Genomic DNA, 26,586 nt, shown 5'->3' with positions numbered 1-26,586 from the left:
TATAAAATTCAACCTTTTGAAATGGACAGTTAATTGGCAGTCAGAACATTGTAGTAAGTATGGATCATGACCAAAAATTACTGACTGTGATCACTGGTCTGCCATGTGTGCCATGCTTCTAATGACTGACTGTGTGTGGGCACTGCATGTAGTATCTCTCAGTACTAGCAGTTCTTCACCTCTGCAGCTGAAAAACACCTGTGGTATTTTTTAAAATACTGATGTGCAGACGCCACTGTCAATGATTTTGTTTTTATTGTTCTGGGTTAGTGTCAGAGCTTTATTGGTTTTGTTTGTTGGTTTGTTTCAAAGTTTTCCCAAACGATTCTAATATGCAGACGTAAGTAAAACCACTGGCTGAATTATTTTTATTATATCTGTTTTTCAGTATACATGGAATAAATAATAGAACTTGAAAAGTCGTATACCAAAGAATAGCCTTAAGTGTGAGAGACTTTAAAATATATACATTTGTAAGGAGCGCATTAGGAATGCTATTCATTGTTTATTTTCTGTCAGATCCCTAACAATTAAGTTAAATGAAAAGCTAATATATAATCTAGATTGTTTTTTGAAATTGTTGACTTTTCCCGTCCTCTTCTTTTAGAAGAAATTCTATGTAGAAGGGATCTCTTGCTCTGATTACTTTGGACCTTTCTCTTTCCTACAGATTTTTTTTGGGCAGAGACCCCCTTTTTTTTTGGAAAGATTAAAACATACCATTTCTACCAGTACCTTTCTTTAACTAACAATAAATTGGTAAAGGATTTACTTCCTCAGCCCCCACTTTTTTGCAAGTAGGCACTGTCAGCAGTGATACAGCGATTATTATTATCAGTGTTAACTTTTTTTTTTAAACATGCAAACAAGTGACTACTGTACCTATAGTCATGTGATCATATTTTATGAACAGCAACTTGGAACACTGTATATATGTGAACAGGGTTCAGTACATTTTATTCCTCATTTTCAGATGCACAGTAGACTCAACAGCAGGAGTTCTGGGTTGGATTCTGACATCCAGATCCCTCTTTTCCCAATCCTTTGCCCATGACTGTGATGTCCACGGTCCTCTAACACTTTTCCTCTCCTTCTCACCCCCAGGAGGTCTTAAACTTCAAATTCTGCCATTTCTACCTCTTATTCCTTGATGTCCTGGGTATTAGAGTATAAAAGGGAGCAGCCTATCTGAGCCACAAGTTTGAAGATGGCCTACCAAGCACATTCACTGTTCTCTGCTGATGGAGTGGGAAGGATTGAGGTGGTTGGTAGTATATGCAAATAAATGGCATATTCAGAGCAGTTGGGTCTTTGGCATGTTGAGTATCTTCTTGCTAGAGCATTAGCCTGGTACAATTTCTGGAACAATTAGAAAACCGACAACTCCAGAATAACTCCCTACCTTTTTACTGGAATCTCGAATGCTTTTAAGTAGGGCCATAGCTTTTCTTTATGCAGTTAGACATAAAAAGCCTAAAATTAAGTTGCCTTGGAGAAACTGAACTTTAAAATAGTAAAAATGCCCAGTGGCATAGTTTATTGAAAGCACATCACTTTTTCTTTTAGTGGAAAATAAATTGGAAGTTCTATGTAAGAGATAAAATAAATCTGTATGGAATGTGATGTTTGGAGCGTGAGGAAGGTACCACAGGGAAGCCCAGAGAAAAGGCTCTGTCAGCCTCAACTGAGTACTGAAAGCTACATGGAGTGGTGTGCAAACATATTTTTATTTCATCTAATGGCATTTAGGTCCTCCTTTACAGTGAGGAGGTTTGGGGAGTTGCTGTTACTTTCACGTGATAGTATTCTGATTCCTGCATGAGTCTTTCATGATTTATAAATAGTTACATGTTGCAAATAGCATTTTTCTATTGAATATCCTTTTTTGGGTACATTGCAGGTGAGTTTACACCTGAGATGCAGGTGAGAATTCGACAAGAGATTGAGAAGGAGAAAAAAGTGGAGCCATGGAAAGAACAATTCTTTGAAAGCTACTATGGGCAGAGGTAATATTAAGACAGGTTCTATAAACCAAATGTTAATTCCTGTATATATGTCATGTAGTGCTTTATCTCATTACCCTCACAGAAAATGTTGGCCCCAGTTTCCCTCTTTTTTTTTTTTTTTTTTTTTTTTTTTGTCTCACTGATTCTTCTTTAGGAAGAAGTTTTTTCTTTTTTTTTTTTTTGAGACGGAGTCTGGCTCTGTCGCCCAGGCTGGAGTGCAGTGGCCGGATCTCAGCTCACTGCAAGCTCCGCCTCCCGGGTTTACGCCATTCTCCTGCCTCAGCCTCCTGAGTAGCTGGGACTACAGACACCCGCCACCTCGCCTGGCTAGTTTTTTGTATTTTTTAGTAGAGACGGGGTTTCATCGTGTTAGCCAGGATGGTCTCGATCTTCTGACCTCATGATCCGCCCATCTCGGCCTCCCAAAGTGCTGGGATTACAGGCTTGAGCCACCGCGCCTGGCCTGAAGAAGTTTTTTCTTATTATGAATCACAGATTCACAGAATTAGATTACTCATAATCCTTTACCCTTAAAACTGTCATTGTAGGTGAAATGGCTTCTTTAAAAATAATTTTTTTCGCCGGGCACAGTGGCTCACGCCTATAATCCCAGCACTTTCGGAGGCCGAGGTGAGCTGATCACCTGAGGGCTGGAGTTTGAGACCAGCCTGACCAACATGGTGAAACCCTGTCTCTACTAAAAAAAATACAAAATTAGTTGGGCGTGGAGAATTACTTGAACCTGGGAGGCGGAGGTTGCCATGAGCCAGGATTGCGCCATTGCACTCCAGCCTGGTGGGCAAAAAGAGCAAAATTCTGTCTCAAAAAAAAATAAAATACATTTAAAAACAAAAAAACCTTGAATTAAGAGTCCCTTTCTTTGAAAAGATTGGCTTTTCTTCTGGTTACTTTATTTTATTTTATTTTATTTTTTTTTTTTTTTGAGGCGGAGTCTCGCTCTGTTGCCCAGGCTGGAGTGCAGTGGCCAGATCTCGGCTCACTGCAAGCTCCGCCTCCCGGGTTTACGCCATTCTCCTGCCTCAGCCTCCCGAGTAGCTGGGACTACAGGCGCCCGCCACCGCGCCCAGCTAGTTTTTTGTATTGTTTTAGTAGTGACGGGGTTTCACTGTGTTAGCCAGGATGGTCTCGATCTCCTGACCTCGTGATCCACCCGTCTCGGCCTCCCAAAGTGCTGGGATTACAGGCTTGAGGCACCGCGCCCGGCCTTCTGGTTACTTTATAAGATAAAAGAATACTGAAGTTCGTTTTTTGGTTTTTTTTTGAGACAGAGTTTCATTCTTGTCGCCCAGGCTGGAGTACAGTGGTGCAATCTCAGACTCACTGCATCCTCCACCTCCCGGGTTCAAGCAATTCTCCTGCCTCAGCCTCCCCAGTATCTGGGATTACAGACATGTACCACCACACCTGGCAAATTTTGTATTTTTAGTGGAGTTGGGGTTTTACTATGTTGGCCAGGCTCGTCTAGAACTCCTGACCTCAGGTGATCTGCCCTCCTCAGCCTCCCAAAGTGCTGGGATTACAGGTGTGAGCCACCACTCCCGGTCAGAATGCTGAGGTTCTGTCCACTTTTTATAGTAGTTAATTATCCCAAAATGTAGCTATCCAGAATCACTAAGGAATCTTAGGAATTCTTTAATGTGGACTATTAGGATCAACCTGTAATTAAACAGCCTGTCCTCTGTAAAAGGCACTCTGGGAGATGTACATAGCTGAATAAAGATATAAATTATGTTTAAAAGAGACTGTAGCCTAAATCAGTTTTATCCCCTCAACAAAAGGTCCAACAATGAAACTGTAATAGGACATTTAAATAGATGGTAAGGGAGATGTTTTGTTTGAAATAGGATTGAAAACCTGGACTCCTACTTGTTAGTCTCCCTTCCTTCTGCACACCAGTGGCAGCTCTTAAGGAGACCTGTAACCACAGCTTGAAAACTAAGTGCTCCTTTTCCTTGTCTCCAAGTAGTAGTTATCCATCTCCTTCACAGTCATTTAGGAAATATTCCTATTGAGATTAAGAGTTCCATAAACTATGGCCAGGTGCGGTGGCTCACACCTCTATCCCAGTGCTTTGGGAGGCCGAGGTGGGTGGATCACTTGAGTCCAGGAATTCGAGACCAACTTGGGCAACATGGCAAAATGCATCTCTACAAAAAATACCAAAAAATTAGCTGGGTGTAGTGGTGCACTCCTGTAGACCCAGGCTCAGGTGGGAGAATCGCTTAAACCTGGGAGGCGGAGGTTGCAGTGGCCAAGATTACAGCACTGCACTCCAGCCTGGGCGACGAAGCGAGACCCTGTCTCAAAAAAGAGTTCTATAAGCTGATTTTTCTACATTTTTGGTATGAGCATTGAGTTATAGAAGTGATGTTTTGTACATTTAGACTATTATTGCAGGTAGCAGTAATTCTACAAATATTTGTTCATTCCCTCCTTTTTTTTTCTTTTTTTCTTTCTTTTTTTTTTTAAAGACAGGGTTTCACTCTGTCCCCCAGGCTGGAGTGCAGTGGTACAATCATGGTTTACTGTAGCCTTAACCTCCAGGGCTTAGGCAGTCCTTCCACCTCAGCCTCCCGATAGCTGGGACTACAGGTGCATGCCACCACACCCAGCTAATTACTGTATTTTTTGTAGAGGTGGGGTTTTGCCCTGTTGCATAGGCTGGTCTGAAACTCCGCTGTTCAAGCGATCTGCCCACCTCCCAAAGTGCTGGGATTATAGGCATGAGTCACTGTGCCTGGCCCATCTCTCCTTAAGCAGATAGAGCATTACAACAGTTCATGGGTCTTTCTATTGTCAGCTGTTACTTTCTGTCAGCGTTATAGAAAGACTGTTTTTTATTATTGCCCAGTTTTGTCCCTAGTCATCCCATCTCAGAAGCACTCTTCAAAGTCACCAAAGAAGGCTCATTGATTTTACATGTTGTACAATATTCTAAAACATTAAGAAGAGTCACTAATGACCTTTACAGATTAGCCCAGCTCTTAGCCAAGCCACATTATGGGAAGCTCATTGGAACTGTACCCTCAGAATATCTTAGAGACACTCGATCTCAGAATTTTAGAGCTAAACCAAGTGGGATTTAAATGGGCTTTCCAAAAACTCAGCTATAATTCTCAGCCTCTATAGAACATTGACAGCCAGCTGTCTCCTCAGGTCCTCTTAGATTTTTTGGGCCAGGGTTTGCACAGATATTGCAGAGAAGAGTTGATCACAATCCCAGGGTGGAAGAGTCTTGGGCTTCCTTCAGTTCCCTTACAGGTAGTCAGTGATGCAATGATGCATGCCTCCAGACAATGTGGCCCCTTTATAAGCAGAAGTAATAATAATAACTGCCATTACTGAGCTTTCATTATGTGTTAGGTAAGTACTTGTGGATTAACTTAATTATCATAGCAACACTATGAAGTAATTAAACCTAGTGAACAGTTGAAGAAACTGAAGTAAAGAAGGCTGGTCATCTACTTAATATCACAGGGATGGTAGGTATCAGAGCCAGAATTTGAATCCAGGCACTCTGACTCCAGAGCTTTCACTACTAATGATAGTGAAGATAATACATGAAGAATACCTGCTGTCTCTGGGGTTTTCCTAGGCATTGTCATCTTCCATTATCTCTAGGGTTTTTTTTTTTTTTGTTTTTTTTTTTTTGAGACAGAGTCTCTCTCTGTCGCCCAGTCTGGAGTGCAGTGGCACGATCTCAGCTCACTGCAACCTCCGCCTCCCGGGTTCACGCCATTTTCCTGCCTCAGCCTCCCAAGTAGCTGGGACTACAGGTGCCCACCACCATGCCTGGCTGATTTTTTGAATTTTTAGTAGAGACAGGGTTTCATCGTGTTAGCCAGGAGGGTCTCAATCTCCTGACCTCATGATCCGCTTGCCTCCGCCTCCCAAAGTGCTGGGATTACAGGTGTGAGCCACCACGCCTGGCCCCATTATCTCTATTAATGAATGCTTTCAACAATATGGGCTATTTCTCAACTAGAATATTTCTTTTTCCCCCTTTTTAGTTCTGGCCTGAGCCTTGAAGATTCTAAGAAATTGACAGCTTGTCCCAGCGATCCCAAAGTAAAGAAAACCCCAGCTGAACAACCAAAATCAATGCCTGTGTCAGAGGCCTCTCTTATCAGAATAGTTCCAGTAGTCCCCCAGTCAGGGTGTAAAGAAGAAGCATTGCAAATGTCATCACCAGGCAGAAGAGAAGAGTGTGAAAGCCAAGGTGAAGTGCAGCCGAACTTCTCCACATCTACAGAGCCCCTGCTTTCCTCAGCTCTCAATACACATGAGTTTAGCAGCATTCTTCCCATCAAGTGCCCAAAGGATGAGGATCTCTTGGAGCAGAAGCCAGTCGCCTTTGCTGAACAGGAATCTGGAAAGAATCATCTCACCACAGCTTGTAATTATAACAAAAGTGAAAGCCAAGAATCTTTAGTTACATCGCCAAGCAAACCCAAGAGTCCTGGGGTTGAAAAACCAATAACGAAGCCCACAGCAGAAGCAGGTCCACAAGAGACCACTGTGAAAGAACCTCTAACAACTCTTGTTGATCAGAGCCCAGAAAGCCTCAAGAGGAAGTCTTCCCTTACCCAAGAAGAGGCCCCTGTGAGCTGGGAGAAGAGGCCACGTGTCACTGAGAATCGCCAGCACCAGCAGCCATTTCAGGTCTCACCACAGCCCTTTCTCAGTAGAGGGGACAGAGTCCAGGTGCGAAAAGTACCACCTCTCAAGGTAAGAGAATGGAGAGAATTGAAAAGGAGAGATGGTGTGAACCCTATGTTTTTGGTCATACCGACTAAATTTCAAGTAATTTGTGGTAGTTCTTAACGCAGAAGCAGTTGGATATATTTGGTAAGTATGTAACTATGGCCTTACACAAATAAAATGATAGATGGGCATTTAGAACTGCAGTCCTACATACAGGTCTTTACTGGTGTTTGCATAAGGAAGGTACCTGGGCATCTAATGTAAACCAGCCCCATTCTCACTACTCGAGCTCAGAGGCAACTGATCTCAGAATCTTAGAGTTAGACCAAATAGAATTTAAATGGACTTCCAAAAAGTTAGTTACAATTCTCAGCCTCTGTAGAACATTGACAGCCAGCTATCCTACTGTCTCCTCAGGACCTCTTAGATTTTTTGGGCCAGGATTTGCACAGATATTGCAGAGAAGAGTTGATCACAATCCCAGGGTGGAAGAATCTTGGGCTTCCTTCAGTTCCTTTACAGGGAGTCTGTGATGCATGCCTCCAGACAATGTGGCCCCTTTATAAGCAGAAGTATTAACAATAACCACCATTATTGAGTTTAAGACAGTTATGGAAATCTTATAACCGTCATGGAAATTATTGTCTGGTATGACAAAATAAGAAATGTGAGACTAAGCATGAGGAGACTATTGGTATAATCAAAGGATCCTATCTCTGTACCAAGAGTACAAAGATTTTTTAGTTTACTTTGGCCCTTTTCTTTCTACCATAACTGACTTCATGTTCTGTGAATCAGGAACTACGTTTAGCTCCCTCCTATTAAAGGAAATATGTGTGGCTATCCTCTGTCACTACTGGTTACTTGAGGGACACTAGTAAGATGGAATAGTCTTGATAAGCTCTACTGCTTAGCATGTGATTAACTTCCAGTTAGCTGTATATTGCTGCATGTCAAATCTTCCAAATTCTTCTAGGCAGTATCTTTGACTATCTTAATATATAATGCCCTTTAAAACCCAAACACATTTTTACTTCTGATCTTAAAGGTTTATTAATACTTTGGCTTTTGCTTAATATCAGCTTGCAGTTCATTCATTTAATAAATAGTTTATTTTTCTTGCCAAGGAATTTAAGAGCCAAGGCACTGGATATTACTCATTAGGATGTAAATGGAAAAATAAGCCTAGTAAAGGTACTTTTTCCCCCTTTTAATTTAACTTAGGTGAACCAAAATTAATCCTGTCAGGAAGTATTCCTTGGAAAGATTCACTTACTAGAACTTGACCCATTCTCATTGTATTTTTTTTATTTTTATTTTTTTATTTTTTTTAAATGGAGTCTTGTTCTGTGGTCCAGGCTGGAGTGCAGTGGCACAATCTTGGCTCACTGCAGTCTCCGCCTCCCAGGTTCAAGGGATTCTCCTGCCTCAGCAGCCTCCTGAGTAGCTGGGATTACAAGCATGCACCTGGCTAATTTTTGTAATTTTATTTTTTAGTAGAGATGGGTTTTCACCATGTTGACCAGTGGTCCCTTAGACCCTATCTCAAGAACTCCTGACCTCAAGTCATCTGTCCTCCTCTGCCTCCCAAAGTGCTGGGATTACAGGCATGGGCCACTGTCTGTACTTCTTATTACTTTTTTATTCATTGCTTGTTTTTTAACCCCCCAAGATGAAGTCTTGCTCTGTCACCCAGGCTGGAGTGCAGTGACGCAGTCTCGGCTTACTGCAGCCTCCGCCTACCGGATTCAAGGAATTCTCCCTTCTCAGCCTCCCAAGTAGCTGGGATTACAGGCATAAGCCACGACCCCCAACTAATTTTTGTATGTTTACAAATAATTAAAATAATTATTTGTAGAGGGGTTTCACCATGTTGGCCAGGCTGGTCTTGAACTCCTGACCTCAAGATCCACCCACCTCAGCCTCCCAAAGTGCTAGTGTTATAGGCGTGAGCCACCGCGCCCGGCCAGTTCATTGCTCTTTAAGATTGGTGATTTTAGCATTTAAGAATCTATGGGGGTTTTTTCTTTTCTTTTTTTTTTTTTTCCTACCATTAACATGCATTGCCAGAGATTCTGATTTTTGTTTTAATCACTTTTACTATTCTTTTTTATAAAAATATTAGAAACTTTTTTTTAATGTCATTCACAGCTTATCTCCAGACCTGAGAGCTGAGTAACTGTTTAGGTTTTGCTATAAATGTTGCTAAGACCCATCATTTCTATTTCCTCACCTGTAAACAGGCTGGGTTACATCATATTCTGTCTGCTTTCTGCTAGTCCAGAGGGATTACACAGAAACTTTAATCCACTGTGACCAAGTTAATATAATTTTACTTTTTTCCATTCTTTTCCTTTCTTCTCACTCTTCATCTCCATCAAAAAAGACTTTTCCAGAAGTGTCTTTAGTAACTCTCTTCCCTTAGACCCTATCTCAAATACTGCTTTCTTAGACAAAGCTTAATGTAATTTATAACAGAACAAAACCTTTTAAACAAAATTTAAGTAGAAAACAAAATTCACAATGTAGTATAAATGTTACAACTTAGTTACAACTTTTATATACATACATATGTATATAAAAATTATATACACACACATGCACATTATATGTTTTACATTCCATATACAGTCAGCCCTCTGTATCAGCAAGTTCCACATCCTCAAGGTTAATTCTATATTATCAACCAACCACCTATCAAAAATATTTGGAAAAGAATACAAATGTAAAAATACAGTGTAACAATTTATATAACATTTACATTATGTTAGGTGTTATAAGTAATCTAGAGGTGACTTAAAATATATGGGCGGATATGTGGAGGTTATCTGCAAATACTATGCCATTTTATATAAAGGACTTGAGCATCCTCAGATTTTGATATCCTCCAGGGTCCTAGAACCAATCCCCCATGGATACCAAGGGATGACTGTACACTTAAAAAGAAAAGGATTGAATCTCTCTGCTCTCCCAGGGTAGGACTTCTCAGTAAATTAAATTGTTATCAGTGCCTGGACAACTTTGAGTGGTTTTGCACTTAAAAAGAAGATATGATTTATTCTGCATAATCAGGTAATAGGGCTATTTACATAAGTAACTGAAACTTATTTTTAGATACTGAAACCTTTCATTTTAACCACTTTTAATGGTTCTTATTTGATTTCAACATGTTATTAATGATTGTGTTATTATGATACCATGTATTATGCTAGGTATAGTGTTACTCTCAAGAGTGTTCTTATGTAAAGTTGTTTGTCCCTATATAAGTTCCCCTAAACACCTTTCTTGTATTTACTTTTTTAGTTTTATCTTTTTTTTTTTTCATTTTTTCCCTGCAGTTTCTTTCATATGATATAAATAAAGGACAATAACTGCTGCTTTCTTACCATAGGCAGCCTCTAAAATACTATGTGCTGAGTAAATATGCTATCTAGGCTTGTTCGAATTGGATGTGAAATAGATTTAGCTCTTAGAGAGATTAAGTAGATTTCCTGATGTAAGACATATACTCTGTGACACCTGTTATGAAGTCCCATGGCTCTAACTTTGGAATTATAGAGAATCAATTTTTGAGGACTACTGACCTTTTGAGAAATTAGTATTGCAAATAGTGAAAAATGTTTAGTGACTTTATTGTTCTTAATTTAAGGACATTAAGAAAAATGGCATGCATTTTCTTAGGGTTTAGTGGGTTAATTTTTTTTAATTAAATGCTTTAGAAGATCTTAACAGTTATTTGCTCCTTTAAACTCAGCCAGTTACTAGAAGGGTCCACATCTTGATGCATCATTAGTAACTCTAATTTGTTTCAGACATGATGATTTTATTGTATGAAAATCATTGGTTTTGCCAGGCATGGTGGCTCACGCCTGTAATCCCAGCACTTTGGGAGGCCGAGGTGCGTGGATCACTTGAAGTCAGGAGTTTGAGACCATCCTGGCCAACATGGTGAAACCCTATCTCTACTAAAAATACAAAAAAATTAGCTGGACGTGGTGGCGGGCACCTGTAATCCCAGCTACTCGGGAGGCTGAGCCACAAGAATCACTTGAACCCAGGAGGCAGAGGTTACAGTGAGCTGAGATTGTGCCACTGCACTCCAGCCTGGGGGACAGAGTGAGACTCTGTCTCAAAAAAAAAAAAGAAGAAGAAAATCAATGGTTTCAAACCTGATAGACATCAGAATCTCACAAGCAGCTTTTTAGAAACACGTTTTTTTGTTTGTTTGTTTGAGCTGGAGTCTCCCTCAGGAGTTACCATAGGCCAGACTTTTTCAGGCTAGGTGCAGTGGCTCATGCCTGTAATACGAGCACTTTGGGAGGCCAAGGCAGGTGTATCACATGAGGTCAGGAGTTCAAGAGTAGCCTGACCAACATGGTGAAACCCCCTCTCTACTGAAAATACAAAAGTTAGCCAGACGTGTGGCCCACACCTGTAATCCCAGCTACTTGGGTGGCAGAGGCACAAGAATCACTTGAATCCAGGAGACTGAGGTTGCAGTGAGCTGAGATCGCACCACTGCACTCCAGCCTGGGTGACAGAGCAAGACCTTGTCTAAAAAAAAAAAATTCTTTTAATTAAAAAAAAAAAATTCCTAGGTCCTGGGGATTCTAATTTGTAATTTTTGGGATAGGACCCAGAGCATATATATTTTTAAAAGGTTGCACAAGTAAATATAATACCCGTCAGAGATGAGAATGGCTGGTAAACATTATGTACATACTCCTTTATGTGTGTGGGCATGGTGGGGGCTCCTATGGATCACACATTGTCTTCCTTCCAGTGCTATCTAGAAGCCTGTGTAATTTGAGATAATCCAGCCCAAGTGTGTGTGTGTGTGTGTGGGTGGGTGGGTGTATATAGAACAGAAAAGAGCAAGTATTTTCCCCCTGGACCTTGGTAGTAAAGCTAAGAACTAAAAGACAGTAGTGGTATGGGTGGCTGGCTTGCTTGCTTTTCTCTCCTTTCTCAAACATAAATACACTTTTTAAAAATGCAAATACCCTAGAAAGCTTTTTATCATGATAAGCACTTGTGATAGTGACATTAGGAGAGAGTTGAGATAGGAAAAGAAGTGTGGGGATTTGGGGTGAGAGTGGAAGCAGTTGTCTTTGGCACCAATAGAAAAAGCAGATGTAAGGACTCTAGAGACAAACTAGTGTTACTTTCTCCAAGGTTTGGCCTCTCGGCCATAGACCACCCATGTTTGTCACAGGTACTGTGGTGTTCATCTGTTTTTAAAATGTGAGGGCTAATGAAGTTTTGTTATTCTTAGAAATGAAAACTAAGCTCTGTTGTTTTTTCCCCTCTACTTCTTTCAGATCCCGGTCTCCAGAATCTCCCCCATGCCGTTTCATCCATCGCAGGTCTCTCCCAGGGCTCGTTTTCCAGTCTCCATCACTAGTCCTAACAGAACAGGAGCCAGAACTCTTGCAGACATCAAAGCAAAAGCTCAACTGGTCAAAGCACAGAGGGCAGCAGCTGCCGCTGCCGCCGCAGCTGCTGCAGCCGCCTCAGTTGGAGGGACCATTCCAGGACCTGGCCCAGGGGGTGGACAGGGTCCAGGAGAGGGTGGTGAAGGGCAGACTGCTAGAGGAGGCAGTCCAGGCTCAGACAGAGTCAGTGAAACTGGAAAGGGCCCCACACTGGAACTGGCAGGAACTGGAAGCAGGGGAGGTACGAGAGAGCTTTTACCCTGTGGTCCAGAGACTCAGCCCCAGTCTGAGACCAAGACCACCCCAGGCCAGGCACAGCCTCATAGTGTCTCTGGAGCACAATTACAGCAAACCCCCCCAGTGCCTCCAACACCTGCCATCAGTGGAGCATGCACAAGTGTCCCATCACCAGCCCACATAGAGAAATTGAATAATGAAAAACTGAACCCCACCAGGGCAACAGCCACAGTGGCCTCTCTCAGCCATCCACAAGGGCCCAGTAGTTGCAGACAGGAGAAAGCACCTTCTCCAACAGGTCCTGCTCTAATCTCAGGTGCCTCACCTGTTCATTTTGCAGCTGATGGCACAGTTGAGCTCAAAGCAGGTCCTAGTAAGAATATACCTAACCCTTCAGCCTCATCAAAGACAGATGCTAGTGTGCCAGTGGCTGTAACTCCCTCCCCTTTAACATCTTTATTGACCACAGCCACTTTAGAAAAGCTTCCTGTACCGCAGGTCAGTGCAACTACAGCACCTGCTGGATCAGCTCCACCCTCAAGCACTTTGCCAGCAGCTTCTAGCCTTAAAACCCCAGGAATTTCTTTAAACATGAATGGACCCACTTTAAGACCAACCTCTAGTATTCCTGCTAATAATCCTTTAGTGACTCAGCTGCTTCAAGGCAAAGATGTTCCCATGGAGCAAATTCTGCCTAAACCTCTCACCAAAGTTGAAATGAAAATGGTTCCACTGACTACTCAAGAGGAAAGGGGGATGGGAGCGCTCATAGGTACCAACACAACAGAAAATAGCACCAGAGAGGAAGTTAATGAGAGACAGTCCCATCCAGCTACACAGCAGCAGCTGGGCAAAACCTTGCAAAGTAAGCAGCTCCCCCAGGTTCCAAGGCCCCTTCAGCTCTTTTCAGCTAAGGAGCTGAGGGACTCCAGCGCTGACACACACCAGTACCAAGAAGGACTAAGTAAAGCAACCCAAGATCAGATCCTTCAGACTCTCATTCAGAGGGTTCGGAGGCAGAATCTTCTCTCAGTTGTGCCGCCCTCGCAGTTCAACTTCACTCACTCAGGTTTCCAGCTGGAAGACATCTCCACAAGCCAGAGGTTCATGCTGGGTTTTGCTGGCAGAAGGACATCCAAACCTGCAATGGCAGGGCACTACTTACTGAATATTTCTACCTACGGCCGGGGCTCAGAGAGCTTTAGGAGGACCCATTCTGTAAACCCTGAAGACCGTTTTTGTCTAAGCAGCCCCACTGAAGCCTTGAAAATGGGATATACAGACTGTAAAAATGCAACAGGAGAGAGTAGCAGCAGCAAAGAAGATGACACTGATGAGGAAAGTACTGGTGATGAGCAGGAATCTGTCATGGTGAAAGAGGAGCCCCAGGTTTCCCAGAGTGCTGGCAAGGGTGACACAAGTTCAGCACCCCACAGCAGGGAAACTGTATCTACCAGTGATTGCTTAGCTAGCAAGAATGTGAAGCCTGAGATACCAGTGAATGAGCAAACCACTTTAAGTAAGGAAAATTACCTGTTCCCTAGAAGCCAGACATTTGATGAAAAGACCTTAGCCAGAGATTTAATTCAGGCAGCACAGAAGCAGATGGCTCATGCAGTGAGAGGTAAGACAATCCGTAGCAGCCCCGAGCTTTTCAATTCTACTGTTCTTCCTCTGCCTGCAGACAGCCCCACCCACCAGCCCCTACTCCTTCCACCCCTGCAAACCCCGAAGTTGTATGGAAGCCCCACCCAGGTAGGGCCAAGCTACAGAGGCATGATCAATGTCTCCACCTCATCTGACATGGACCATAACTCTGCTATACCAGGTAGCCAGGTATCTAGCAATGTAGGTGATGTCATGTCATTTTCAGTGACTGTCACTACCATCCCTGCTAGCCAAGCTATGAATCCCAGCAGCCATGGCCAGACCATTCCTGTTCAGGCCTTCCCTGAGGAGAACAGCATAGAGGGCACGCCTTCGAAATGTTACTGCCGCTTGAAAGCCATGATCATGTGCAAAGGCTGTGGCGCTTTCTGCCATGATGATTGCATTGGCCCCTCCAAACTGTGCGTCTCCTGCCTTGTTGTTCGGTAATGAGACTAGAAAGAGATACACTGTAAAGGAGGGGGAAGGGAAGGGTTGACCAGTTGGGTTTTTTGCATCCTTTTGGAATCACAGAAATAAACAAGTAGGTTTCAGTTGTCTTCAGAGACAAATGTTACTTAATCAGGAATACAAAGTACAGATCTTTTACATTTTAGAGGAAGAGCACCTTGTATAGTAAGTCTAAGTCAAGCAAGACTTTGTGAATTTGTGACAAGTTTGCACTTACAAAATCATGTAAATATGTCACATTTTGTTTAACATTTTTCCAAGTGTTTAGGTAATAATGTGTTACTTTGAATTCAGATTTATGTTCTACTACTTGTGACTGAGAAAAGTTTAATGCCAGCATGGTAAAAGGAAGCTGTCTCCCTTCTGACATTTCCTAGGAAGCTAGGAAAAGGAAAGTGAAGGAATGGTCTAAAGAAATGGCCATTCACACTGATTTTGTCTGGACAGTCTGGCCACAGCTTGTTCATAGATTATTCAGCCTTTGCAGGACTTGGATTCAGGGTTTTACTCAGTCCCTTTACCTTAGATGGAATCTTATATTGAAATTTTTGGTAAGGAATTCATTTCACAGGTAGTGTTTCAGACTCAGAAAGCCCTGACTTGGTTCTTGGCTTCCATGGTCTAGTACTGTTGCCAAGCAGTCTGCTTGGAATTTGTGGATCCCTGCTGTTCCCTGATCCCACCCCCTGCCCTGAGACAGTGAATGTAGTCCGTGAAGGGAGTGCCTCTCTGGGACCCCCTGTGTTGTTACAGGCTGTGCAGTGCAACAGTTCCAGCAAAAATACCCTATCCCCGCACTTAGTCATTCGTGGTAACTAACAATTTTGAACTACTAATATAAAATGAACAGAAAAGTGTTAGTGATTGGGTGATTTGAGCTACATCTTGTTGAGCAAGGGGAGTGAAACCATAGAAACTGTTAAATTGAACGTGAAGAACTTTGGAAAACAATTTTGACACTAGAACAAGGTCACCTCTCTTTTCCTCTTCTCTCCCAACCTATTAACCTAGTGCTTGATAGTCAGCTGTTGTTGCAGGTAGAAAAGCTCACCAATGCCACATTTGTTCATTCTGTTCAACCTGCTTTGATCTCCCAGGCATCTGAACAGGATGAAATCATCTTATATCTTACTTTACGCACATACACAATACAAGACACTTTTCCTGTTTTAGAAAATATAGCCCTTGTTTGGATTACTGCTGTCTGAGCACTAGAAATTTCTGATGCAAAGGGGCCTCAGTGAATGGCTAAGGGAACAACTGGAAAAGAAGGAAAATGAGCCCTAAAGGTTTTTTGGTTGGTTGTTTTAGTTTCTTTTTCTTTCTTGTTTCCTTTTTTGTTTTTAAATCCTTCTCTAGTGACTGAAGAATTTGTGAGTACATAATATTTAGGTCATGGTTAAGGAACATTAAACCTGCAGTTTAACAGAATTTTGTATTAAATGGGGGTGTGTCAGTTTGCATTATTTGCATATTGATTTCAAGTCTCCTGATTTGGAATGTGTAAAGTACAAATGTTAATGCAACATAGTACTGTTGTATTTGTCCTTCATATTTAGGATGTGATATTTATAAAATACAGAACAGATTAAACTTGTTAAATCACGTTCCAGATTAGGAGAAAATAGGCAATAATAATCTCTGTTTTGCCCCCATTCTACTACCTACCCCTGTCCACCCCACCCCCACATCACACACTCTTTAATGCTTTCCCACAGCCCCTGCTCCGTCCCATAAGAAACTCACTTCACTGTTTTTCACTTTTCACTTCTGGCTTTTTTGTGGCCCAAGGCCAGTATAGGATTAATATCTGTGTTCCAGCTTCAGTCAGTACAATATGTCTGTCCATCTTTCCCCCTTTCTTCCAGTACACACACACAGCTAAGAGATAAGAAGGCTGCAAGGATTGGGGATAAGGAGTATATCTTCAAGCCAAGAACCGGTAGAAAACAGAAATAGTGGTTCTCCCAAACGTTCAGTACCTTGGGCAGTCCAATAAGGGTTTAAAGAGATCTGTTGCTGAGTATAACTCTCCCTGCCCTACCCCTTCACTCCTCCTTAGTGCCAGGGCTGAGGGCTGGTCAGCGTGCTGGAAGAGGTTGAGAGTTTTGGAATTGACTCCATGCTAAATGTCAGTTACCAATTTGGATTGATGAAAGTGATTTTTCTGCTTTACCCCTTTCCTGTCAGAAAGGTTTTCCTCTGTGCTTCCCTTAACTTAAGGATGAACAGACTATAACTAGGAAAGGAGGAAAGGTATCAGGGATTTTTAAGTCCATTTAGAGAGCAAACCATATTGTGCCTCTTCATCTTGACCCCGGCTCTTCTAGATAGGTCCTAAACATTGCTGTTCACCAGATTATCTTAACAAATAATACTCAACTAAATATTTGCATTTAGGAATACTCCTAAAACAGATATTGCCAACTAGATAACAATGCCTCAATCTTGACCAGACAAGAGAACAGTTAAATTCTCTTAGTTGGGTAGTAACTTGAATACCAATCTATTTATCAGTTTGTTTCAACACAGAAGTTTCAAGTGGAAAGCCATTCATGTTCAAAGCTGAACAGAAAAATTAAAAAAAAAAAAAACACACACATTACAATCTGGCCTTTTAGAAAATGAACCAGTAGAAACAAAACCTTTAAATTATTAGTATGGTACTCCAGCAGCACCTTTAAAGCAATCTTTACCTTAGTTTTTGAGTCGTTTTACCTTTCAACCCGATCTGAAAAGTTTTAATAAATGCTGAGCTTATTCTTAGGTATGACCTGGCATTATTTCCAGTGACTAGTCAGGCATTATGCCTGATGCATATGCCTCCCGTGCACCCCTCTCCAGCCTTCAGATGTCCTCCACTGCAGGTCACTCCAGGAGATAGCATTAATAATATAGCCTCAGTCTTGTTTATAAAGATTCTAAGTTGTTTAGTAAAGAAATCTCCCTGAATCTTAAATAATTTTGAAGAATTAGAATTCTCCATCCTATTAAACAGAAAGTAAAGCCAAATAGCCTGGAGTTGTTTGTCCTACTTCTGTTCCATAACCCCTATGCTCAAGATACTGAAGCTCTCTGTGGTATTTCGTGTAACATTTCTAAGAATAAGAGCTGGCAAATGGGAAACTTTTCTTGGGGTGGAGAGAGCATACTTATTGGGCTGTGAAGGCATACAGATGTACATGTTTTAGAGCTTATCTCAGATTTAAATAGCCAAAGGAAGACCTCATTGCCTTCCAGGTGAAGGTGCAAAGTCATACATATTAATGACCTGACAGTTAACATTCTGTTGCTTATTATTGCCTTTCTCCACCTTAGAGAGCCGTAAATAACTCTCTGGTGAAGTGATTTGCTGTAATGGGGGTGAGGAGTTGGGGGGGGGCTTCTCTGGTCATTACACTGCTTTTTATTTCTAGAACTCACTCAGTGAGCAGTGTCAGAGTGTTTTCTCTTTGACCTAGAGGTTTCACATCATAGCGAGGAGGGAAAAGTCTCCCCATCTCATTACAACAGTGTGCTACGTAAGTAACCTGGCCAAGGGTAGTTTTCAGCTAAATTTATAGAATAGTCCAAAGAGACTTTGAGAAACATGGTGATAGGCAGGGGCCTTTCCTACCATGTTTCGATACCTACACACCTATTGAAAGAGAACAGTAGGTAAAACATTTCCTAAAGTTGAAGCAATAGCTTCGTAGATTCTTGGTTACTTTATTTTTTTTAATGCTTTACATTTGATACAACTATTGAAGATCAATTTTAAAAATAGCTTTCCAGTAATATATTTTAAGTAATATATATTTTAATATCTGTAAAAAGTGACAGTGGAAGACTTTGAATTTCTCATATATGGTATGTTTGATGTAGGACCTCTCTGTTAAGGCACAAATTATTTCAAAGGAAGTTACTCTAAAGACACTCAGATTATTTCAGAAAAATGCAATAAGGGGAATAGTTTTGGGGTTTATTTTTTATTTTAAAAGAAAATTGACTTATTTACCACAAGCTATTTTTTTCCCTTCTGGCTATAAGGTTTGTACAGACTGGTTTGGTAAATGCTAAACTTTTGTGTCTTTTGCCTTTTTAAAGGAATTGTTAACATTGGAATTGAGGGTATGTACAGAGAAGTTGGTGTCAACACCATTTAAAAAGTCATATTTTTTCACAAATATAGAAAATCATTTTACATAAGAATTTTAAGTATTTGCAATAAATATATGTATATAGATTGTATGTATTCCTATATTCTTATTTTTCATTTTATTATTAAGTAAAAGATCATTAAAAGTGAAAATAAAAACCTTGGAGTTTTTTGGTGAATCTTGAGGTTTGACGTACATCTGAGAGTGGCATGGGTAAGGGTCCTCAGTTACTACCTTATACTACTATGGGATGGTTCCCACAGATTGTATGGAAGAGAGTAAAATGAGGAACTTGGTGATAAATCAGGGTAGTGTATTTCTTTTGGAATTTAAGTAAAACTGATTAAATTTTCCTTATCTATCTGTCTCCATGTTTTCTCCCTTAATCTGTTTTGTCTCCTAACCCCCTAACGTTACTGGAAAAGTGAAGAAATGCGGTGCAGCCTCTTTATTAATGTGCCCATTGTTTGCTTCTAAATCAAAGAATGGTAAGGAAATCTCTCGGGGAAAAAAATAAGTTTTCCTTTCTCCACAGTGGTTAATTCATTAGCAGACTTTTACTGCCACCACCACTTTCCAGGCCTTAGGGGTGTGTGAAGAAATAGTCTCTTGAAGATGATAGAAAAATTTTTTTTCCGTTTCCCAGTTCTCTCAGAAGTGAGTTTCATAGCCGCTAGTCATGACCTTCCTGCCTGTCTAATCTGGAGAGGTCAAAGAGCTAGGAGAATAGTGTGAAGAGAAACACCTGTGCCTTGATTAGGTTCTATTTGAGCATTTGACACTTGGATTTTGAACTCCCCTGTGTCAGGAAGGGTAGCTATGGAAATGAGGTCTGAGCCAGTTGGTAGGAGAGGTTGTCTATAAGCCCATACCGAGACTGCTGTCTAATCCATGAGAACTCATTTTGTGGCTGCAAAGTAAATACTTGATTTTAGGATATGATAGGAGCAAAATGGTGCCTACATCATCTTCATAAAGAAAAGTAACCTATTTTTAAACAAGTGAATAATATATCAAATCATTGATGACCTAGAAGAAAAATTGTTAAGGTCAGATTTTCAAGAATGTATCTTGATGACCCATAAAACTGACTTTATTGTAGTTCGCTGGTTCCCATAATTGCCCAGCTGTGGTTATTTTCACTGTAAAGAAAAAATACATTTTGGAAGTTAATGTAAGGATACGTTGGCTTTTTTCTTTACATTGGCTTTTTAAAAGACAGTTTTTATTTTTCAAATACTGGAATGTCAAATATCTGGGTTGTCCCAAGATGTTGGAGATAGATAATTCAGCCTTCCAAGAGAAAAGCAGTCTAGATCTTAGCTGAAAATGTGCTGTTTCTAAAGGAAACTTCTTAAGTCTCAGGGAACATCAGCATCTTCATAATTTCCATATATAATAAGAAGGTAAAATATTTAAATGTGTACAAACTAATCCATAATGACCATTTACAAAGATTGACTCCCCATTTCTGGTACATATTTATCATTATTTAGATGGGTCTCCTATCTCATGGGAAGATAAATTTATATTCAGGTGATGACATGGGTGCCTGCAAGTAGAGTTGGTCTGCCCCGAGGGAGAAAGAGCAACATACCAGAAGATAAGACATCTTCAACTTGAATCCCCAGCTACCCTTTATTTACTTCACAGAGTCAGAAACCTGTGTTCATAGCTTCTGAGATTGCTTGACCTCAACTGGTCTTTAGAAGTCCAACTTTTTATGTACAAATCATGTTATTTACTAATTCAAATATTTATAGAGCACCTACTGTGTGCTAAGCACTACTAAAGTGCTGATTATGCAAAGGTAAGCAAAAAGTCATGTAAATTGCAGAAAGGTTTTCCTAAAGTAGTGACTATACAGCATGTTTCTAGTTCTAGGCTCAAGGAGTAATAATGCTACCTTTTTCCCAAGATACGTTGAAAATGTAAATGAGTTATGAAATGGAAGTGTTTGAGACACTGGACACAGCAGTGGCACATACATGAAGAAAGAAGGTCCCTAGATGAAAAAAGTGTGGAAATGAGCCATCTTAATAAAATGCACTTTTTTTGAGAACTATTGTTGGAATAGCTACAGTTGTCTATAGAAATTTCAAGAAATCTCTAACATCTAAATTAGAAGCAGGCCAACAGCAGTCTCTGTCAGTAGTTAATTTAGGTCAGTAAGTTAGTGTTTTGTTAAACCCTTTCAAATACAGTTGGGTAAATAACGCAGCTTTCCTGTCACTATTCAAACCTAAAAGAAGCTAAAGGGACTTTTTCTTAAAACACGATTTTCATCTTATAGATGATAAGTAGCTATCTCTTCATTCGGAATTGTTGCGTCCCAGTTTTTCTCCATAATGGATAAAATTACTTTCATGTCCTTTTCTAATGTTGTAGAAGTGGCTTTTCCTTTTTTGTCTTAAGTCACAACTTGAATTAAAAAGGGCTTCAGCAGGACTCTAGCACTTTTCAAAGAAGAATTTGGTATATTCCACTATGTAATGTTGTTTCAACTCTGTCCAGGAACCAGGAGGATGAGTGTCCTCCATTTTCCTAATACTTGGTAACCTTTAACAATAGATGGGGTTGTTTTTGTTGTTTTTCATAGAGACCATATAGACTCTACTTCCGTGTAACTTTCTGCCTTAACCTAAAAAGGGATTCCCTGAAAGGAGATCTTGTAACAGGAAGGAAAAGTGAAACCAGGAAAAGAGCCAGAAATGATCAACTTGGAACTGGGCTGTGGCTAAATAGTGGGCTTTCCTGAAGAGTAACTTCCACCTCGCTTTTCGTGCTGCTTCCAACCCAAAAGAACCTAAAGGGAATTTTTTAAAATCCTGATTTTCTTCTTAATTGTAAAACCTAGAGGATGCCTTAGGGAGAAGAAAGATACCCTGGAGTTTGGTTTTAAATGGATTTAAGTAAACTTTGAATTAAGTAGCTTATTCCATTTTTGAGAGATTTCCTATTAAGATTTTAGATTCACTTAATGTAATGTTGAATTGCCATGAGTGTAACCTGTAGTTTGATTTGAGACATTCTGTGGGATAAGGAATAGTTTTCTGTTTAACTGTGGTGGCTTTTGCCACTAATCAGGATTAGTGCACCTCTGTCTGTTAAGTGAAATGGAACTTGGCTTCCTAAACACTATATTAGACCAACTTGAGTCAATACTTTCATTAAGTTTAATCAGGGATTCTCAAAATATTTAAATACTTAAGATTCAAATTAGCCCAATTAGAAAGCAATGCATTGTTACCAAAATATCTGAAGATACTTTAGAACTATTTTACACACAGCTTATGTCTTTCCTATGGAAAGTATCATACGTAAAATTTTACATTCTTTTAAAAAACAGAATCTAATGTCTTCAGATACCTAGAGCTTGGAAATTTAATAGAGCTGGGCTTTGACCCTAAGTCAGTAGTTCTTTTCATTTTAGATTTTCAGGCATGTTTCAGTATGGAGACTTCTTCAGTAGTGACTCCAGCTTCACCTACCTATAATCACTCTGCACACATTTTAAGTTAATCAGATGCTTCCAGAGTCTTGGATTGGTTACCCTTTTGTTAGATGAGACAAATTCTAGGTTGGGGCAAACATCTTAATATGTTCTCTAAGAATGTACTGATTAAAGAGCAAGTTCTCAGAGAATTCACAAAATTTCTAGAATTCGTGAAAGATCTAGAGAACATATCAAATGAAACTCTAGAAATTTGGGGGAAAAAAAACTTAGCTGTAAGTGCTTTGACCTATTTTTTTTTTTTTTTTTTAACCTGTCTTAATTCTATGACTGCATCGCACCCTTCACCAGCACCAAGAGAAGTCGGAATGGAAGAAATGACCCTATGTAATTCTTACTCACTTAAAATCTTTGTGCGCATAGGCCTTAGCACTTTGACAAATAAACTCTGCCTTTTAGCGTCTCACTATCGTCTTTTTTTCCTCTCACTTTTAGGCTGTTCTTTCCTTGGTCGTATAAAAAATACCTTCTTCAAAGTTGAATGTGTAATGTTTCTGCACATGGACAAACCGTATTTTACTGACTCATTCTATGTTGAATAAAGGCATACAGTTTTACTCTAGCGACTGGGCCTTTTCTTTTCCAAAGAAAGCAGACACCATGTGGAATGGCTTACCTGCTTGTTATCTAGTCCTCTGTGCACAGCTGTCCCTGGGTCCTAACTAAAGTTGGTACTACAGAGAGTGCTAATCTTGTCAGAAAACAAAGGGGGTTTAAGAATTCAACATGAACTAGACGAAGTGTATATCTTTCAGAAATGAAAAAGGAAACCCATACTACAAAGCTGCAGTAATCACAAAGGTGTGGTCCTGGCATAAAGACAGACATATAAACCAATGGAATACAATAGGCCAGAAATGACTGCTCAGATACATGGTCAAGTGATTTTCAACGTAAGTGCCAAGCTCAGTCAATGGGGAAGGGACAGTCTTCAACAAGTGGTGTTGGGAAAATGTGATATCCACATGCAAAAGAATGAAGTTCGACCCTTAAACAATATACAAAAATTAACTCGGGGAAAATTATAAAAGTCTTAGAAGAAAATGGAGAGTTTCACAATTGGATTTGACAATGATTTCTTGAATGTTATGACAAAAGCATGTACAGCAAAAGAAAAATAGATAAACAGTTTTTAAATTGTGCTTCAAAGGACGTTATCAACAGTGAAAAAGCAGCCCACAGAATGGGAGAATATATTTGCAAATCATTTATCTGATAATATATAAAGAACTCAAAAACAAAAAATGAACAAAAGACTGGAATTGCTCAAAGGACCTTGTGCGTTGCTGGTGAAAATGTTAAATACAGCCATTGTGGATAACAGTGTGGTGGTTAAACCATACTCAAAAAATTAATTTTGTGATCCAGCAATTCCATTTCTAGGTATACACCCCAAGGAAGTGGAAGCAGGGACATGGACACATTTGTTTGTCAATGTTTTTAGCATTGTTCACAGTCATAAGGTAGAAGCAACTCAAATGTTCATTGACATGAATGGATAAAATATGTGTGTGAGTATATATGTATATATACAATGGAATATTAGCCTTATAAAAAAGAAAATTCTGTCATGCTACAACATGGGTAAGCCTTGAAGACATGCTAAGTGAAATAGACAAAAGGACAAACATTGTATGATTCCATTTATATCAGATAATCTAGCCAAATTCTTGAAGACACTAGAATGCTGGCTATCGGGCTGGGAAGTTGGGAAGGACTGGGGAGTTAATGTTTAATGAGTACAGAATTTCCATTGGGAAAGATGAAAAAGTTGTGGAGACGAACAGTGGTGATGGATGCACAACATTGTGAATGTACTTAATGCCACAGACCTGTATGTTTTAAAAATTGTTAGGTTTTATGTATATTTTACCACTTTTTTTTTTTTTTTAAAGAAAACCAAGTGGATAGAGAAACATATTTTCTTCTCTGAACAAGCTGAAGAGGCTAAATTGAAAGCAGTTTGTTTAAGGAAATAACCAGCAGAGTTAAGAAAAAGTCTAGAGAAACTAGTAACATAAAAACCAGCCATGTGTCTTCGAAGGAAGCAAGGCTCTTAGAGACCATTTTGCAGTGACTTGGAAAAGTGTCATTGAACCTAAGAAGCTGAAGCCGAAAATGGAACCAACTAGAATATCCAGTATAGTCAGGAACCCAGAATGTGGGATCCGACCCATAAGGTGGGGGGATTGTGTGAGACCAGGAGTTCAAGACCAGCCTAGGCAACACAGACCCCATCTCTACAAAAATAAACTATCCAGGCATGGTGGTGCACACCTATAGTCCCAGCTATCTGGGAGGCTAAGGCAGGAAGGTCTTTTCAGCCCAGGAATTCAAGGATCCAGTGAACTATCACTGAGCCACTGTACTCCAGCATGGGTGACACAGCAAGACCTTGTCTCCAATAAAAAAGTCCTTTAGCCCACACAAAGATTATGAAGACACCTAACCCCCTTTCTTTTCCTAAATGTTCTGTGGTTTAATTTTTAACAGCTAAAAGTGCAATTGATTTTGGCCCGGGCACGGTGGCTCACACCTACAATCTCAGCACTTTGGGAGGCCGAGGCGAGTGGGTCACCTGAGGTCAGGAGTTCGAGACCAGCCTGGCCAATATGGTGAAACCCCATCTCTACAAAAGTACAAAAAAAATTAGCTGGGTGTGGTGGTGGGCGCCTGTGATCCCAGCTATTTAGGAGGCTGAGGCAGAAGAATCACTTGAACCTGGGAGGTGGAGGTTGCAGTGCACCAAGATCACACCATTGCACTCCAGCTTAGGCGACGAGAGTAAAACTCCATCTCAAAAAAGTGTAATTGATTTTGAACAAACTGTACATAAAGTGTACAATATAAATATTGCCATGTTTCACCACCACAATCATGATAATGAACATACCCATCACCTGCCAAAGTGTCCTTTTTCTTTGTTGTCCCTCCTGACCCTCACACCATCCCAGGCAGCCATTGATCTCTGTCACTGGAAGTTTGTATTTTCTAAAATTTTATATAAATAGAATCCTACAGTATGTGCTCTTTTATTGGTTGGTGGGGTGGGGGGGCTGGCTTCTTTCAGCTCAATTACTTTGACATTCATCTGTGTTGTCACATGTATGAATGGTTCATTCCTTTGTGTTGCTGAGTAGTAATGTATGGATATACCACAGCTCATCCATTCATCTGTTGATGGACACAAGTTATTTCTAGTCTTTCGTCATTACAAAAAAAGCTGCTTTGCACAAGATTTCGTATGGACATATGCTTTCATATCTCTTGGTGAACTACCTAAGAGTAGAATGACTGGATAATATGGTAGGTATATGCTTAACTTTTTGGGAAACGGCTAAACTATTTTCCAAAGTTGTTGTATTTTATATTCCCACAAACGGTATGGGAGATGCAGTCCTTCCATTTCCTCGTCAACAGGGGGATCACTATTTTAGCCACTTTTAACAGGTGTGTGGTGGTATCTCCTTGGTGACTAATGTTGCTGAACATCTTTTCATGTGCTTATTTGCTCTCCACATATCTTTCACGAAGTGTTCATGAGTTTTTGTATATGGTAAGAGATCAAAGTTCTTTGCATGTTAATATCCAATTTTTCTATCACATTTAGAACTATCATTTTTCCACTGAATGACTTCCACATTTCTATTAAAAATCAGTTTTGTGTATGTGTGTGTGTGTCTATTTTTGGACTCTTCTGGTCCACTGATATATTTGTATATCGTTGTTTTTTGTTGTTGTTTTGAGACTGAGTCTCCTTCAGTAGCCCAGGCTGGAGTGCAGTGGCACGATCTCAGCTCACTGCAGCCTCCACCTCCCAGTTTCCAGTTCAAGCAGTTCTCCTGCCTCAGCCTTCCAAATAACAGATTACAGGCACGCGCCACCATGCCTGGCTAATTTTTGTATCTTTAGTAGAGACGGGGTTTTATCATGTTGGCCAGGCTAATCTTGAACTCCTGAACTCATGATCCCCCCACCTCAGCCTCCCAAAGTGCTGGGATTACAGGCGTGCGCCACCACACCCGGCCATATTTGTATATCTTTGAACCATCACCACATTGTCTTAATTACTGTAGCTTTATAAATAAATCTTAAAATTAGGTAGTGTTAGTCCTCCAACTTTTTTTTCATTTACAAAAGTGGTTAGGCTATGTTAAGTCCTTGCAGCTTATCAGTTGCTACAAAAATGTGATTTTGATTGAGATGATTTTTACACAATACATCAGTTGGGGACAGTTGAGATCTAGCAATATTGTTCATCCATCTTTCTATTTGTATATGCTTTAATTTCTCTAAGCAAGGTCTTACAGGTTTCAGTGAAAAGGTCTTACACATCTTTTGTGAGATTTAACCCTACATTTTAATCTTTTAAATGATACTATAAATTTTTTTTAATTTCAATTTTAAAATTT

General features: G+C 40.2%; 1 protein-coding gene across 2 annotated transcripts in view; it reads left to right on the top strand.

Annotated features, from left to right (window-relative positions):
- Positions 1-22,736, top strand: part of ASXL2 (ASXL transcriptional regulator 2) — a 153,952-nt gene extending 131,216 nt beyond the window's left edge. For both annotated transcript variants that reach the window (XM_038006656.2, XM_038006657.2), the window contains 3 exons: positions 1,901-2,006; positions 6,038-6,755; positions 12,053-22,736. In XM_038006656.2, the coding sequence (XP_037862584.1) occupies positions 1,901-2,006; positions 6,038-6,755; positions 12,053-14,500 (3,272 nt within the window). In that variant the 3' untranslated portion in view covers positions 14,501-22,736. The remainder of the gene's footprint in view (positions 1-1,900; positions 2,007-6,037; positions 6,756-12,052) is intronic.
- The last annotated feature ends 3,850 nt before the right edge of the window (positions 22,737-26,586 follow it).

This window comes from Chlorocebus sabaeus, chromosome 14 (assembly GCF_047675955.1).
Source record: "Chlorocebus sabaeus isolate Y175 chromosome 14, mChlSab1.0.hap1, whole genome shotgun sequence".
In the NCBI taxonomy this organism is placed as follows: domain Eukaryota; kingdom Metazoa; phylum Chordata; class Mammalia; order Primates; family Cercopithecidae; genus Chlorocebus; species Chlorocebus sabaeus.
The sequence above is the reverse complement of the archived record's forward strand: the minus strand, read 5'-3'. Positions and strand labels throughout refer to the sequence as shown.